At 51.7% G+C, this 13007-nt stretch overlaps 1 protein-coding gene across 1 annotated transcript; it reads left to right on the top strand.

Annotated features, from left to right (window-relative positions):
* Positions 1-9802: 9802 nt before the first annotated feature.
* GSTP1 (glutathione S-transferase pi 1) lies at positions 9803-12402 on the top strand. Its single transcript, XM_048853721.2, has 7 exons — positions 9803-9929; positions 10035-10073; positions 10582-10688; positions 11134-11221; positions 11403-11506; positions 11866-11973; positions 12156-12402. Coding segments are annotated over exons 1-7 (636 nt in total). The 5' UTR covers positions 9803-9928; the 3' UTR covers positions 12345-12402.
* The last annotated feature ends 605 nt before the right edge of the window (positions 12403-13007 follow it).

Raw genomic sequence — 13007 nt, 5'->3', positions numbered from 1 at the left:
CTTCAATATAACCAACAAACGGTGTATTATGAGACTTAACAGTACCAGCAAATTCATGACAGGGAGGCGTTTCCAAGTGCCACGCCTTTTGTTTCGACAGTCCGGTTTGTTTAATATTCATTGTTTTTTTCTACTCCTCCCTGAGCCATAGCAGGTGTTCAGATACTGGCCTTTCTTCCCCATTAGTGTTTTTTTCCAGTGTCCCCTTCAGTAAGGGTGTGATGGGATCCCAGGGGTGCATCCTGGGACTGTGGGACTGCTGTGCCCCCTTAAACTCTCTCCAGCCTGGGCTGTCTCTCACAATGCTTTGCTAGTGACAAGCAGCAAGCCCCGCCAGATGCTGTGATCACTCAGCACAACAGCAAGTGGAGACTCACACCCAGCTAGTTTGCATGAATGCTCCCAGAGCCACTCATGAATCACACAGAGAAAGGCACCAGAGCCAAATCCCCCCAGCTCCCAGCACTGTATCTCAGGAATATACTGTCTTGCACTGCTCAAGATGAGCAGTGCAAATTTATTATTTGGTTCACCGCTTCATCAATGGAAAGCGGATATGCACCAGCCTTTGCAAAACCTGAGCAGATTTGCCACACACTTCCTACAAACTCACTGGTAAAGATAAACAGTAAAACAAATTTATTGACTACAAAATATAGATTTTAAGTGATAGGCAAAATGTCAGCGTTAGTTACCAAAAGAAATAAAATATAACCACGCAGTCTGAACTCTCAACCCTATTAGACTGGGCAACAACTAGATTCAGCAGGTTTTCCTCACCCCACGGGATATTGCAGTTCAGATTTAAAAATTTTATTAAAGCGAATGTTTAATCAAATGTACATAAGTTAAGAAGGAAGGTACTGTACATCTGGGGTCAGGCTTAAGTTATGGGAGGTTACAAGTGTAACCCTTCTGCCCTTCAGAGTTGGCAGCAACAAGGGCCGGGTTCAGTATCTAGGGGTTTCATTCCAATAACACAATGCAAAACCGGCTCGAGCCCCCACTCAGTGACCTGGGACAAATATATACACACCCCCCCTCCCCGCTGGGCACCTCCAAGAGGCAATACTTCCCCTCTCGCAAGCACGGAGTCTGAGTGTAGCAAAAAGCCTTTTAATAACAGAGAGAAACAATGTGGCATTATGTTGGGGGAACACCACAAACAGGATTCATAACAGAACCCATGAGCAAAAACCCACCCCAAGCAAATTGGGGCATGCCCTTTCCCTTTGGTTCTTGAGTCCAGCAACCCCAAATCACCCAAAGTCCCAAAAGTCCAATGGCCCAAAAGTCTCTGTCCCTGGTCAGGGCAGCCCTAGAGTTCGAAAGTTTATCTGCAAAGTTTTACCTCCCAACCTGGGTGGAGATGGGGGGGGGGGGGGGGAAGAGGTAAGGGGCACCTTACATGATCTGAAGCTGACTGCCCCACAGCTCCATAGGGCTTCACTCTGCTCCGCTCCGCTCCACCAGCCGGTCCATAAACTGCTCCGCTCGGCTCGCAGTCCCACAAGCAGCTCCCACCGTCCCACGAACTGCTCTACTCAGCGTCCCACAAGCTGCTCCTGCCATCCCACAAACTGCTCCACCAGCCAGTCCACAAGCCGCTCCAGCCATCCTGCAAATTGCTCCACCATATATCTTCAGGCTCCCCCTCTACTTAACACAACGCTCAGGGATTTCAGCTCTTAGTCAGTTTTTAGCTCTTTTGTGATGTCAGCTGGTAGTAGGGGAGCTTTAGTGCTGGTGCACCATGAGCCCAAAGCAACTTCAGCTCAGCAGTCTGTAACTAGACTCCTGATAGACTCAACATTAGCTCTGATAGTCCAGTGGAGAGAGGAGGAAGTACAATTAGCATGTGTCAAGGTTCCTCCCCCACTCTGAACTCTAGGGTACAGATGTGGGGACCTGCATGAAAAAACCTCCTAAGCTTATCTTTACCAGCTTAGGTCAAAACTTCCCCAAGGTACAAAATATTCCCCCCGTTGTCCTTGGACTGGCCGCTACCACCACCAAACTAATACTGGTTACTGGGGAAGAGCTGTTTGGACGCGTCTTTCCCCCCAAAATACTTCCCAAAACCCTGCACCCCACTTCCTGGACAAGGTTTGGTAAAAATCCTCACCAATTTGCCTAGGTGACTACAGACCCAGACCCTTGGATCTTAAGAACAATGAACAATCCTCCCAACACTTGCACCCCCCCTTTCCTGGGAAATGTTGGATAAAAAGCCTCACCAATTTGCATAGGTGACCACAGACCCAAACCCTTGGATCTGAGAACAATGAAAAAGCATTCAGTTTTTTACAAGAAGACTTTTAATAAAAAATAGAAGTAAATAGAAATAAAGAAATCCCCCCTGTAAAATCAGGATGGTAGATATCTTACAGGGTAATTAGATTCAAAAATATAGAGAACCCCTCTAGGCAAAACCTTAAGTTACAAAAAAGATACACAGACAGAAATAGTTATTCTATTCAGCACAATGCTTTTCTCAGCCATTTAAAGAAATTATAATCTAACACATACCTAGCTAGATTACTTACTAAAAGTTCTAAGACTCCATTCCTGTTCTGTCCCTGGCAAGAGCAGCATACAGACAGACACAGACCCTTTGTTTCTCTCCCTCCTCCCAGCTTTTGAAAGTATCTTGTCTCCTCATTGGTCATGTTAGTCAGGTGCCAGCGAGGTTACCTTTAGCTCCTTAACCCTTTACAGGTGAGAGGAGCTTTCCCCTGGCCAGGAGGGATTTCAAAGGGGTTTACCCTTCCCTTTATATTTATGACAGCATGTGAGACCCATACCACCAGGTATTAATACCTATCCCCAGCCTTTTTCCATTCACAGAGTTTTGGAAGCCATGTCCCTTGCCTAGCGAGTGCTACTTAGTTGATGGCGAGTCCCTCCATCATGACAAAAGGCCCAGTACAGTTCCAAGCACAGTTCCCATAATCAGGGTAATAACAATTTATTCTTCCTGCCCCAATAACAGAGACACTGGGGATCCCACAGCAGCCAAAGTGACCATTTGGGCACCTATGGCCTCATTCTAGGTATGGTGGGTGTGCCTATGCAAATGAGACCAGCCCCTGAAGTTCTTTTCCACAACTTGCCACACCTCACCACCAGATGTCAGGGTGGAGCCTGACTCTGCTTACACAAGTATCGGTAACAAGGTTCACAAGATACATACATAGCACATAACCAGCATAGACCCAGATTGGGGTGCAGGAGTTTTTAAAGTGTCAGTGAATAAGTGATCTCGGGTAAGCCACCCATAGAATGTATTTAGAGTCTAATTCAGTGTTGTTATAGCAAATAGGTGCATAGTACTGTACACAGATTTCACCCTTGAAAGCTGGACCAGTCCCCTCAGTTGGAGTCTTCAGAGTGTCCTTGTTGCTTGCAGCATAGGTGGGGGCGGAAGAAAGGCCAAGCATGGGCCCCCCGTGTTCGATTTTATACTCTGAGTCCTATGTACTTGGGGAGCACAAGTCCAGGCACGTCTGGGGGGCATTGTTGAGTCCCCAGGCAATGTTAAGCAATGCCCCTGGTGTGGCCTCTTGCAGGTGAGTCATTGAATTGTAGCTCCCTTGCTGGACAATGGCTGTTGTTGGATTGTTTGACACCCCGCCAGGGTATTGGTTTCTTTCCTTGCTGTTGCCTCTAGGGAGCTAATATCTGGCTGATTCCCCAATTTACGGCATGTTTTAATGACATGTTTAAATAACCCTACAACACAATTCTCATAACTTCATATGCATTCATGATACACACATATATAGAGAGAAATGACTTTCAGCAGATCATAACCTTTCCCTGGATACCGTACAAGGCAGGCTTTATACGTAAGATCATGATTATAAAAAAAAATGAAGAATATGGGGGTTCCAGGATGCTCCCCCAAGATACAGAATGTCACAAAGGGTTCTCAGTTTATGTAGGTCTTTGGGGTTTTGGTGAGGCAAGGATGTGAGGGGACCTTGCATGGTGTCTGGCTCTCTGTGGAGCTGCATTTGGTCTCCGGGGTTATGCCCATGCAAATAATCCTCCCCATTCCCAATCCACCCCCCTGCTCCTAGGATTTTGTGATTTACCCTCCCGGCACTGGGACTTTCCCCACCCCCTTTTTCATAGAGGGCTGTGATCCTCCAGCAGCTTTTCCTTAGCTGTTTGCTGTATCTTATCCACCCTGGAAATTGCTTCCTCCTCCCCTTTCTCAGGTGAGTCATTAGCATTTTCACCGACATTTAAGTCTTTAGTCAGATTCTCAGCCCATCTTAAAGAGACAGAGTTCGTTTCCACAAGTACATTACGAACAGCATTTTTCCAAAAGTGGGACCTGGATTTGGGTATCCTCACTTAAGTCCCCGGCAAAATCATGGAGCAGGTCCTCAAGGAATCCATTTTGAAACACTTGGAGGAGAGGAAGGTGATCAGGAACTGTCAGCATGGATTCACCAAGGGCAAAGTCATGACTGACCAACCTGATTGCCTTCTATGACGAGATAACTGACTCTGTGGATATGGGGAAAGCAGCGGATGTGAAATATCTTGACTTTAGCAAAGCTTTTGATATGGTCTCCCACAGTATTCTTGCCAGCAAGTTAAAGAAGTATGAGCTGGATGAATGGACTATAAGGTGGATAGAAAGCTGGCTAGGTTGTCGGGCTCAATGGGTAGAGATCAATGGCTCAATGTCTAGTTGGCAGCTGGTATCAAGCGGGGTGGCCCAAGGGTCAGTCCTGGGGCCGGTTTTGTTCAACATCTTTATCAGTGATCTGGGTAATGGGATGAATTGCACCCTCAGCAAGTTCACAGATGACACTAAGCTGGGGGGAGAGGTAGATACGCTGGAGGATAGGGATAGGGTCCAGAGTGACCTAGACAAATTGGAGGATTAGGCCAAAAAAAAAAATCTGATGAGGTCCAACAAGGACAAATACAGAGGACTGCACTTAGGACGAAAGAATCCCATGCACTGCTACAGGCTGGTGACCGACTGGCTAAGCAGCAGTTCTGCAGAAAAGGACCTGGGGATTACAGTGGACGAGAAGACGGATATGAGTCAGCAGTGTGCCCTTGTTGCCAAGAAGGCTAACGGCATATTGGGCTGTATAAGTAGGAGCATTGCCAGCAGATTGAGGGAAGTGATTATTCCCCTCTATTTGGCACTGGTGAGGCCACACCTGGAGTATTGCATCCAGTTTTGGTCCCCCCACTACAGACAGGATGTGGAGAAATTGGAAAGAGTCCAGTGGAGGGTAACAAAAATGATTAGGGGACTGGAACACATGACTTATGAGGAGATGCTGAGAGAACTGGGGATGTTTAGTCTGTGGAAGAGAAGAATGAGGGGGGATTTGATAGCTGCTTTCAACTACCTGAAAGGGGGTTCCAAAGAGGATGGATCTAGACTGTTCTCAGTAGTGGCAGATGACAGAACGAGGCGCAATAGTCTCAAGTTGCAGTGAGGGAGGTCTAGGCTGGATATTAGGAAAAACTTTTTCACTAGGAGGGTGGTGAAGCACTGGATTGCGTTACCTAGGGAGGTGGTGGAATCTCCATCCTTAGAGGTTTTTAAGGCCTGGCTTGACAAAGCCCTGGCTGGGATGATTTAGTTGGTGTTGGTCCTGCTTTGAGCAGGGGGTTGGACTAGATGACCTCCTGAGGTCCCTTCCAACCCTGATATTCTATGATTCTACGATTCTATGATCCTCTGTCATCCCTCTCTCTATCCCAAAGAGGTCAGTTGTGTCACTGCTCCCCTCTGGGAGGTCAGTTACACAGTTCCCTCTTAAAACCTGAGCTACAGGTTGGGTGCACAGAAACTGACCCAGCGTTTCAGTCCTGGGTGAACCCCTCCCCACACGTGATCAGTGAGGAAACATCCCTGTAGTCCCACTAATTCCTTTTCAGTTTCCTCCTCTGACCCCCGCTCTAAGACACACACCTAGAGTGGAATCTGTCCCCTGTCCAGCTGCGATGAGCTCGTAGCTAACAGCCTGAGCAGTTCTTTCCCTGGCAAGCACTACACCCTCCTCCCTCTCGGAGCTGGGTTTGTCTCCGACTACAGAGTCAATGGAACCCTCACGCACCTCAGTGGTCTCTGCTCTCTGGACTATCACGCTCCTCTGGACTTCCCTCTAGGACACATCTCCCTATGTACGGGAGGTCTGTCACTTGCTTATCTGCAACCTGCTGGCAGCCAGCAACCTGGACAGTTTTCTCACTGGCGGGCAACACCCTCCGCCCCCGCCCTTTCTGGGGGAAATGCTGCTTTCAGCTACTGGGCGAGAGCTGGTCTCAACCACACACCCCTGGAAGCATACCATTTCCCACTGCTGCAGAGGAATTAAAGAGACACTCTCCCCTTACTCCAGCAGTACCTGAGACCTTATCATTTTCCTCTGGAGTTTCAGCTTAATACTCAACAGGGTTAAAATTTTTTTTTTAAACTTACGATCCTTTTTTTCCAATAAATCTTTTATCTGGTTCTGATTCTTTCACAAGTTTAGTTGGTGCTTTCTCTCTTTTTCTTTCCCCTCCATGGCTAATTTCTGGATCTTAATTTCTTTATCTTCCTCTATCTGTTTCAGTTGCAAAACTCTCTTTTTGTGTGCAGTTTCTTCCTTGCATTCTCTGCTTTCATGACTTGCTTCTGGGCTTCAGTTACTTTTTTTTTTGCAATTCTTTTATCTCCAACAGTCTTTGGGGTTCTCTTTTTCTTCTGCCTGCACTCTGCACAGTTCCAAATTCACAATGGTTTCACTATTTTCACTCATCTTGCTGCTTTTCTGTCCCTAACTCCCTTGCCTGAAATAAGCAAACAGAAAATAACAAACTGGTAACCTCTTTGACTGATCTCAAGCCACTACACTTAAAATCACCACCAGCCTATGAAGTGCAAATCTCACTCAGAGCAACAAGCTGTGCATATAACCCTGCTTGACCATGCCATTGTGATGGGTTCCCACAGGGGTGCCACCTGGAACAGAGGTACCACTGAGCCCTCTGACCCACCATCCTGGGCTCCCTCTCTCACTATGCTGCTGTGAAAAGCTGCAAAGCCCTCCAGACTGCACTTTCACTAGCTTCAGAACATGCAGGCTCTCTATCCAGGCCCTGCAATGAACCAACAACAGAAAGGCTACAGCTAAGGCAACTCCCAGCTCTCCAGGCATGCACCCCCTCAGGAGTCAAAACCCAAATTAATATCATCTTGTGCTGCACAGGGAACTGCACAGTGTAAGCTCATAAAGTTCATCCCCTCCCTCAATGTGGAGAGGGATATGCAACAGCCTTTGCCCCTTGAGATAAGATTCCCATACACTTCACTCCAACTCACTGGTTTAGATAAAGCAAAAACAAGTTTATTAACTACAAAAGATAGATTTTAAGTGATTATAAAGGATAGCAAACAGATCAAAACAGATTACCTAGCAGATAAACAAAAAATACAAACTAAGCTTAGTATACGAAATAGATTGGATATGAATAGCAGATTCTCACACTAACTGATGGTACAAGCAGGCTGCAGATTCTTAAGGAGCAAGCTGCCCTTTCTTTAGCTTGGAATCCCCAGGTGTTTCATTCACAGGCTAGAAATCCCTTTAGCCTGGGTCCAGCACTTCCCCCAGTTCAGTCTTTGTTCCTCAGGTGTTTCCAGGAGTCTTCTTAGGTGGGGACAGCAGAATCACAGATGATGTCACTCCCTGCCTTATATAGCTTTAGCATCTGGTGGAAACCCTTTGTTCCAAATTCAGTTTGTGGAAAAACACTGACATCCCAAAGTGGAGTCTGGAATCATGTGACCTGGTCACAGGCCCTTGCATACCTTGCTGAGTCATCGCAGCCATTACTCACAGGTTGTCTGGAGTGTCCTCAGAGAGGCTCAGGTGGTGGATAAACATCTCCTAAGACCTCTTGTTTTCCCTAATGGCCCATTACCAGGAATGGGCCCTTCTCATCCAGCTATCTAGACTGAAAGCATCTTGTCTAGTGGCCGTTACCTAGGTGTAACTACATCTGAAAAACAGATACATAGTCACTATTCATAACTTCAGATACAAAATTGATACATGCGCACAAATAGGATAATCATATTTGGCAAATCATAACTTTTCCAATGACACCTCACATGACTTATCTTGTATAAAATGCATCATAATTATACCTTAATCATATAATAATAATATCACTGTGAAGAATATGGGGTGCACTGTCACAGTCACCACTTATGCCCGCTGCCCGACCAATGCAAAGGAGTAACAGGATAATTAATTTTTTTTTTAAATCCTTGATTTTGGCAGTACAAAAGAGTAAACTTGTCAGAATGAAGGGCACCATGTATCATGTTGAAATGTATCAAAATAAAACATGTAGCATAAAAAAAGGCTATGAAAATATGCAATTAGAAGTAATTCAGTAGAAAATCCACATCTAGGTATGCAACAAATGAAGTCACAGAACAGTGAAGTCTGCACTTCAGCGTTTGAACGGTGGGGATTATCTACACAAAGGGAATTTTAAATAAGTTTTCAATTACAAAGTGTGTGGGGAGGACGAATCACATATTACTGGAAGTCCAAAACAGTACAGGATTTATAGGAATGCGCAGCTGTTTTAGGGATATGGATTCTTGGGGAGAGGTAACTGCAAAAGTACCAACCTAGCGCACCCTAAAGGCTCAAAAAGAAAAATGCAAATTAAAAGAACCCAGAATGAATTTGTTTATTTAAATCTCATGTCTTTTGGGGTGTAGAACTCATTATTTTTGAATGCTTGTGGCTGTCAATCTATCTTGGGGCTGTATACCTATATTTGGTAAAAATTACAGTAGAAATTTGCCTTTGACAAGGATTTCATACAAGCTAGTATAGTGCCTAAATAAAGGCACCTAGTGGGATTTTCAAAAGTATTCATAGAATACCAGGGTTGGAAGGGACCTCAGGAAATCATCTAGTCCAACCCCCTACTCAAAGCAGGACCAAGCCCCAACTTTTGCCACAAATGGCCCCCTTGAGGATTGAACTCACAACCCTTGATTTAGCAGATCAATGCTCCAACCACTGACCTATCCCAAAGTATCAAGGTGCTTTCAACCTTTACACATCTGGCCTGTGTTGAATATTTGGGAACCGACTTCTGCACACAAATGGTGAGGTGAAAAAGCAGGAGAGTGCTCGATAGGGAGGCAACAGTTGACAAAGGCAATCCCCATTGGTAGCTCAAAGGAAACGGAAAAAGTTTGGACACCAGGCTAGGAAATCACTCAGCCTGGATGTCATATGATCCCCAAGAATAACCCCAGGTATTAAAAAAAGAGGAAGAAAAAAAGGAACAAAAATGTAGAACGAGACAGGAATGATGCAAGGCAAGCCGGAAGCGCTGCACTAGAAACACCGTGATTGCATGGGGCACTGCTCGGCAGGGACTCCCGCGGCACAGGGGGGCCGCAGGAGCAGGATGAGGGGCTCAGGGCAGTAAAAAGCACGTTCTCTGGATCGGCGTGAAGCCGCAGGGACGGGGTCACAGTCAGAGCCGCGGCTAGGACAGACCTGCGCTGAGGTTCTGCAGACCCGAAAACTGAGTGGGGAGTTTTAAATGTCTGACGAGGGTATTTTTTTTGGAGCGTGGGGCACACACTATGTCACTGTCTCAAGTCTCCTTGAGCAGCTCAATGCACTGGCCAGGCAGGTGCCTTTAAGAACCGAGCCCCGGGAAGCGGGTTGGGAGCTCCGCGCTCCCACCCCAGCAGCAAATTCCGCCCCGCTGGCTGGGGCTGGGGCTGGGGCTGGGGCGGGGGCGGGGCCTGTCCCTCTGCTTTTAAGGCACCGGGGGCGGGTGACTCAGCACTTTCCAGGCTCCGTGTAACCAGAGCAGGACGCGTCCGGCTCCGCAGTTGCAGAGAGCGAGAGAGACCAAGAGTGAGTCCGGGCGAGGGGCCCTGGTGCGCCCCGCCCGCCCCCTTTCCCCCCCCGGCCGCGTCCCAGACCCCGCTAACTCCGCTCCCTTCTCTGTTCTCTCCGCAGTGCCCGGGCCCTTCACCATCACCTACTTCCCCGTGCGCGGTGAGTGACGGGGGGCCCCCGGATCCTGACCTGCAGCCCCCGCCGGTGCCCCGCACTCCCGACCCCCAGCCCCCGCTGGCCCGGCCCTGGGCTCCCCCATCCCCTCAGGGGGTGTCTGTTCTGCCCGGCCTGTGCCCTGCGGGGGATGGGCAGCGAGGGGGGCGTGGGGCAGGGGTGCCCGTGCCCGGGGGGGCTGCGGGAGGGGGGCCGGCGGGGCGTGCCCGTGCCCGTGCCCGGGGGGGCTGCGGGAGGGGGGGCCGGCGGGGCGGGGGCGTGCCCGTGCCCGTGCCCGGGGGGGCCGCGGGAGGGGGGCCGGCGGGGCGGGGGCGTGCCCGGGGGGGCCGCGGGAGGGGGGCCGGCGGGGCGGGGGCGTGCCCGGGGGGGCCGCGGGAGGGGGGCCGGCGGGGCGGGGGCGTGCCCGGGGGGGCCGCGGGAGGGGGGCCGGCGGGGCGGGGGCGTGCCCGTGCCCGGGGGCAGCGAGTGAGGGTCTGCCCGTCCCGTGGCGCAGGGCGCTGCGAGGCCATGCGGATGCTGCTGGCCGACCAGGGGCAGGAGTGGCAGGAGGACGTGGTGACCATTGATCTGTGGCAGAAGGGAGAGCTCAAGAAATCCTGTGTGAGTGAAACCCCTGGGCGGGGGGGCTGGCACTGAGCGGCGGGGGGTCCCTGAGCGGAGTGGGTGAGGTGGGGGGAGTGACCCTGCGGGGGAGAGGGGATCCCCTCCCGGGGGAGTGGGGGGGGAGTGACCCTGTGGGGCGGGAGGAATCCCAGGGGGGGTGGGGGGCATCTCAGGGGAGATTGGGGACATGACCCCATGGGGGTGGGGAGAGGGTGGGGGTGGGGGAACCCTTGGGGGAGATGGGGGGGCATGACCTGGGGTGGGTTGAAGAGGGGGATTGGGCACTGGTTCAGAGTGCCCTCCCCCAATGGCTTTCTGGCCCACCTTGCTGTTGCCCCACTGAGGTGGCTGCTGTGCCCCATGTCCCCGTGTGTGTGTCCCATGGCCTCACTCTGTTGGCCCAATCTGGGGCTTGTGACTCCTCACTTTGTGCTCCTTGCAGCTGTTTGGGCAGCTGCCCAAGTTTCAGGATGGAGACTTAACCCTGTACCAGTCCAACGCCATCCTGCGGCACCTGGCCAGGACCTATGGTACGGCTGGGGGAGGGAGGGGCTGGGCAGCTGTGGGGGCGAGGGGGGGCTGGGTGTAGGGGGGGCTCCCTGTGCTGACCACGGCTCTCCTCTGGCAGTGCTATGTGGGAAGGAGCTTGGGGAGGCTGGGCTGGGTGGGGGGAAGGTCTCTCCCTGCTGATGGCAGCTTTCACTCTGGCAGGGCTATACGGAAAGGACCAGCGGGAGGCGGGGTTGCTGGACATGGTGAATGACGGAGTGGAAGATCTGCGCCTCAAATACGCCCAGCTCATCTACCAGAACTACGTGAGCCAAGGGCAGAGTCTGTGTTGGGGGTGCGGGGGGGGCAGCTCCAGCACTGAGAGAGGGGTCTGGTCGGGGTGGGTTGGGTGTGGCTCCAGCACTTGGAGGCAGGAGTGGGCCCCAGTGCAGTGAGGGCAGGATTGACTTTGGTGCTAGGATGGGGAGCAAGGGGGTGGGCCCATCGTTGGGGACAGGCCCCCTTGTGGTGCGGGTGGGTCCGGTGCTAGGACAAGTCAGGGTGAGGGGTGGGTTTAGCTGGGGGTGGACCTTGTCATGTTGGGGATGGGTACAGCAGTAGGGCAGGTTGTGGTGGGAGTGGGCTCCTGGGGAGGCGGCTGGGCCCTGACTCCTGTCTCCCACAGGAGAACGGGAAGGTGGCCTATGTGGAGGCACTGCCAGGGCATCTGCGCCCCTTTGAGACCCTACTGTCCCAGAACCGCGCTGGCCAGGCCTTCATTGTTGGAGATAAGGTGAGTGTGTTGGGGTGGGGGGGCTGTCTCCCCACTCTTACCCCAGCCACTTTAGGGGGGCATCTGTCCATCAGTCTCCTCCTCAGGTGACCAGAGTCTCACTGTTCCTGGCCCCAAAACAGATGGGTCTCATCAGCTGCCCGGGGGCATGGCCATGGGCTGACTCCACCCCCTCTCCCCAGATCTCTTTTGCAGACTATAACCTGGTGGAACTGGTGCGGAACCACCTGGTGCTAGCACCCGGCTGCCTGGCCTCCTGCCCTCTGCTGGCCGCTTATGTGGAGCGGGTGAGTGCCCGGCCCCGCCTGCACACCTACCTGCAGTCGGCTGCCCACCGCGACCGGCCCATCAACGGCAACGGCAAGCAGTGACCCCATGGACGGACATAAGGGGCACCCCCGTGGCACAATAAACAGCTACCAGACCAGGCCCCTTTGTGTTGTTGTGGTGCACGGTGGACAGGGGAAGTTGGTGCTTAACGCATGAGAGAGGAAACCCCTTTCCAGTCCCAGAAGGAGCCCCCCACACAGCTCCAGCAGGTGCCCGCTGCCCAGAACTCAAGGACTGTGCCAGGAGCTGGGTCCCGTGGGGCTGCTGTTTTGTGCAGCTGGGGGGCAGGAGTTGGGCAGTGTTAGCCAGGCACATGGGCTACCTCCTCACAGGGCCCCAGTGCTACTCAATTTGGTGGCTGTACCCAAGATGGGGCACTGCCCAGGGGGGAGATACAGCCACCTCTGGGGGGGGATAGGCAGGAGCTACAGGGGGCAGTGCCCTGACCCAGAGTGGTGCCCACAATATGCGCTGCATTTATCCTGCTCTGTTCCATCAGGCCAGGCTCTGCCGGGGGCAGGCTGTGTTGCCAGGTGCATACCCACAAGCACAGAGCCACCACCCCTGAGGGCTCAGCATGAGGCATGGCAAACTCACCTCCTCAGGGATCCTTGAGGGGCTGGGGCTAAGCACGCCCTACGGCAGTTCACCCTGTGCTGGGGCTGCTTCACCAGGTCCTCAGCCCATAAAATCCAATTCTCTTC

The sequence above is a fragment of the Caretta caretta genome, chromosome 6, assembly GCF_965140235.1.
Source record: "Caretta caretta isolate rCarCar2 chromosome 6, rCarCar1.hap1, whole genome shotgun sequence".
NCBI lineage: Eukaryota > Metazoa > Chordata > Testudines > Cheloniidae > Caretta > Caretta caretta.
Note: the sequence above shows the minus strand (reverse complement) of the source record. Positions and strands in the feature narration are given on the sequence as shown.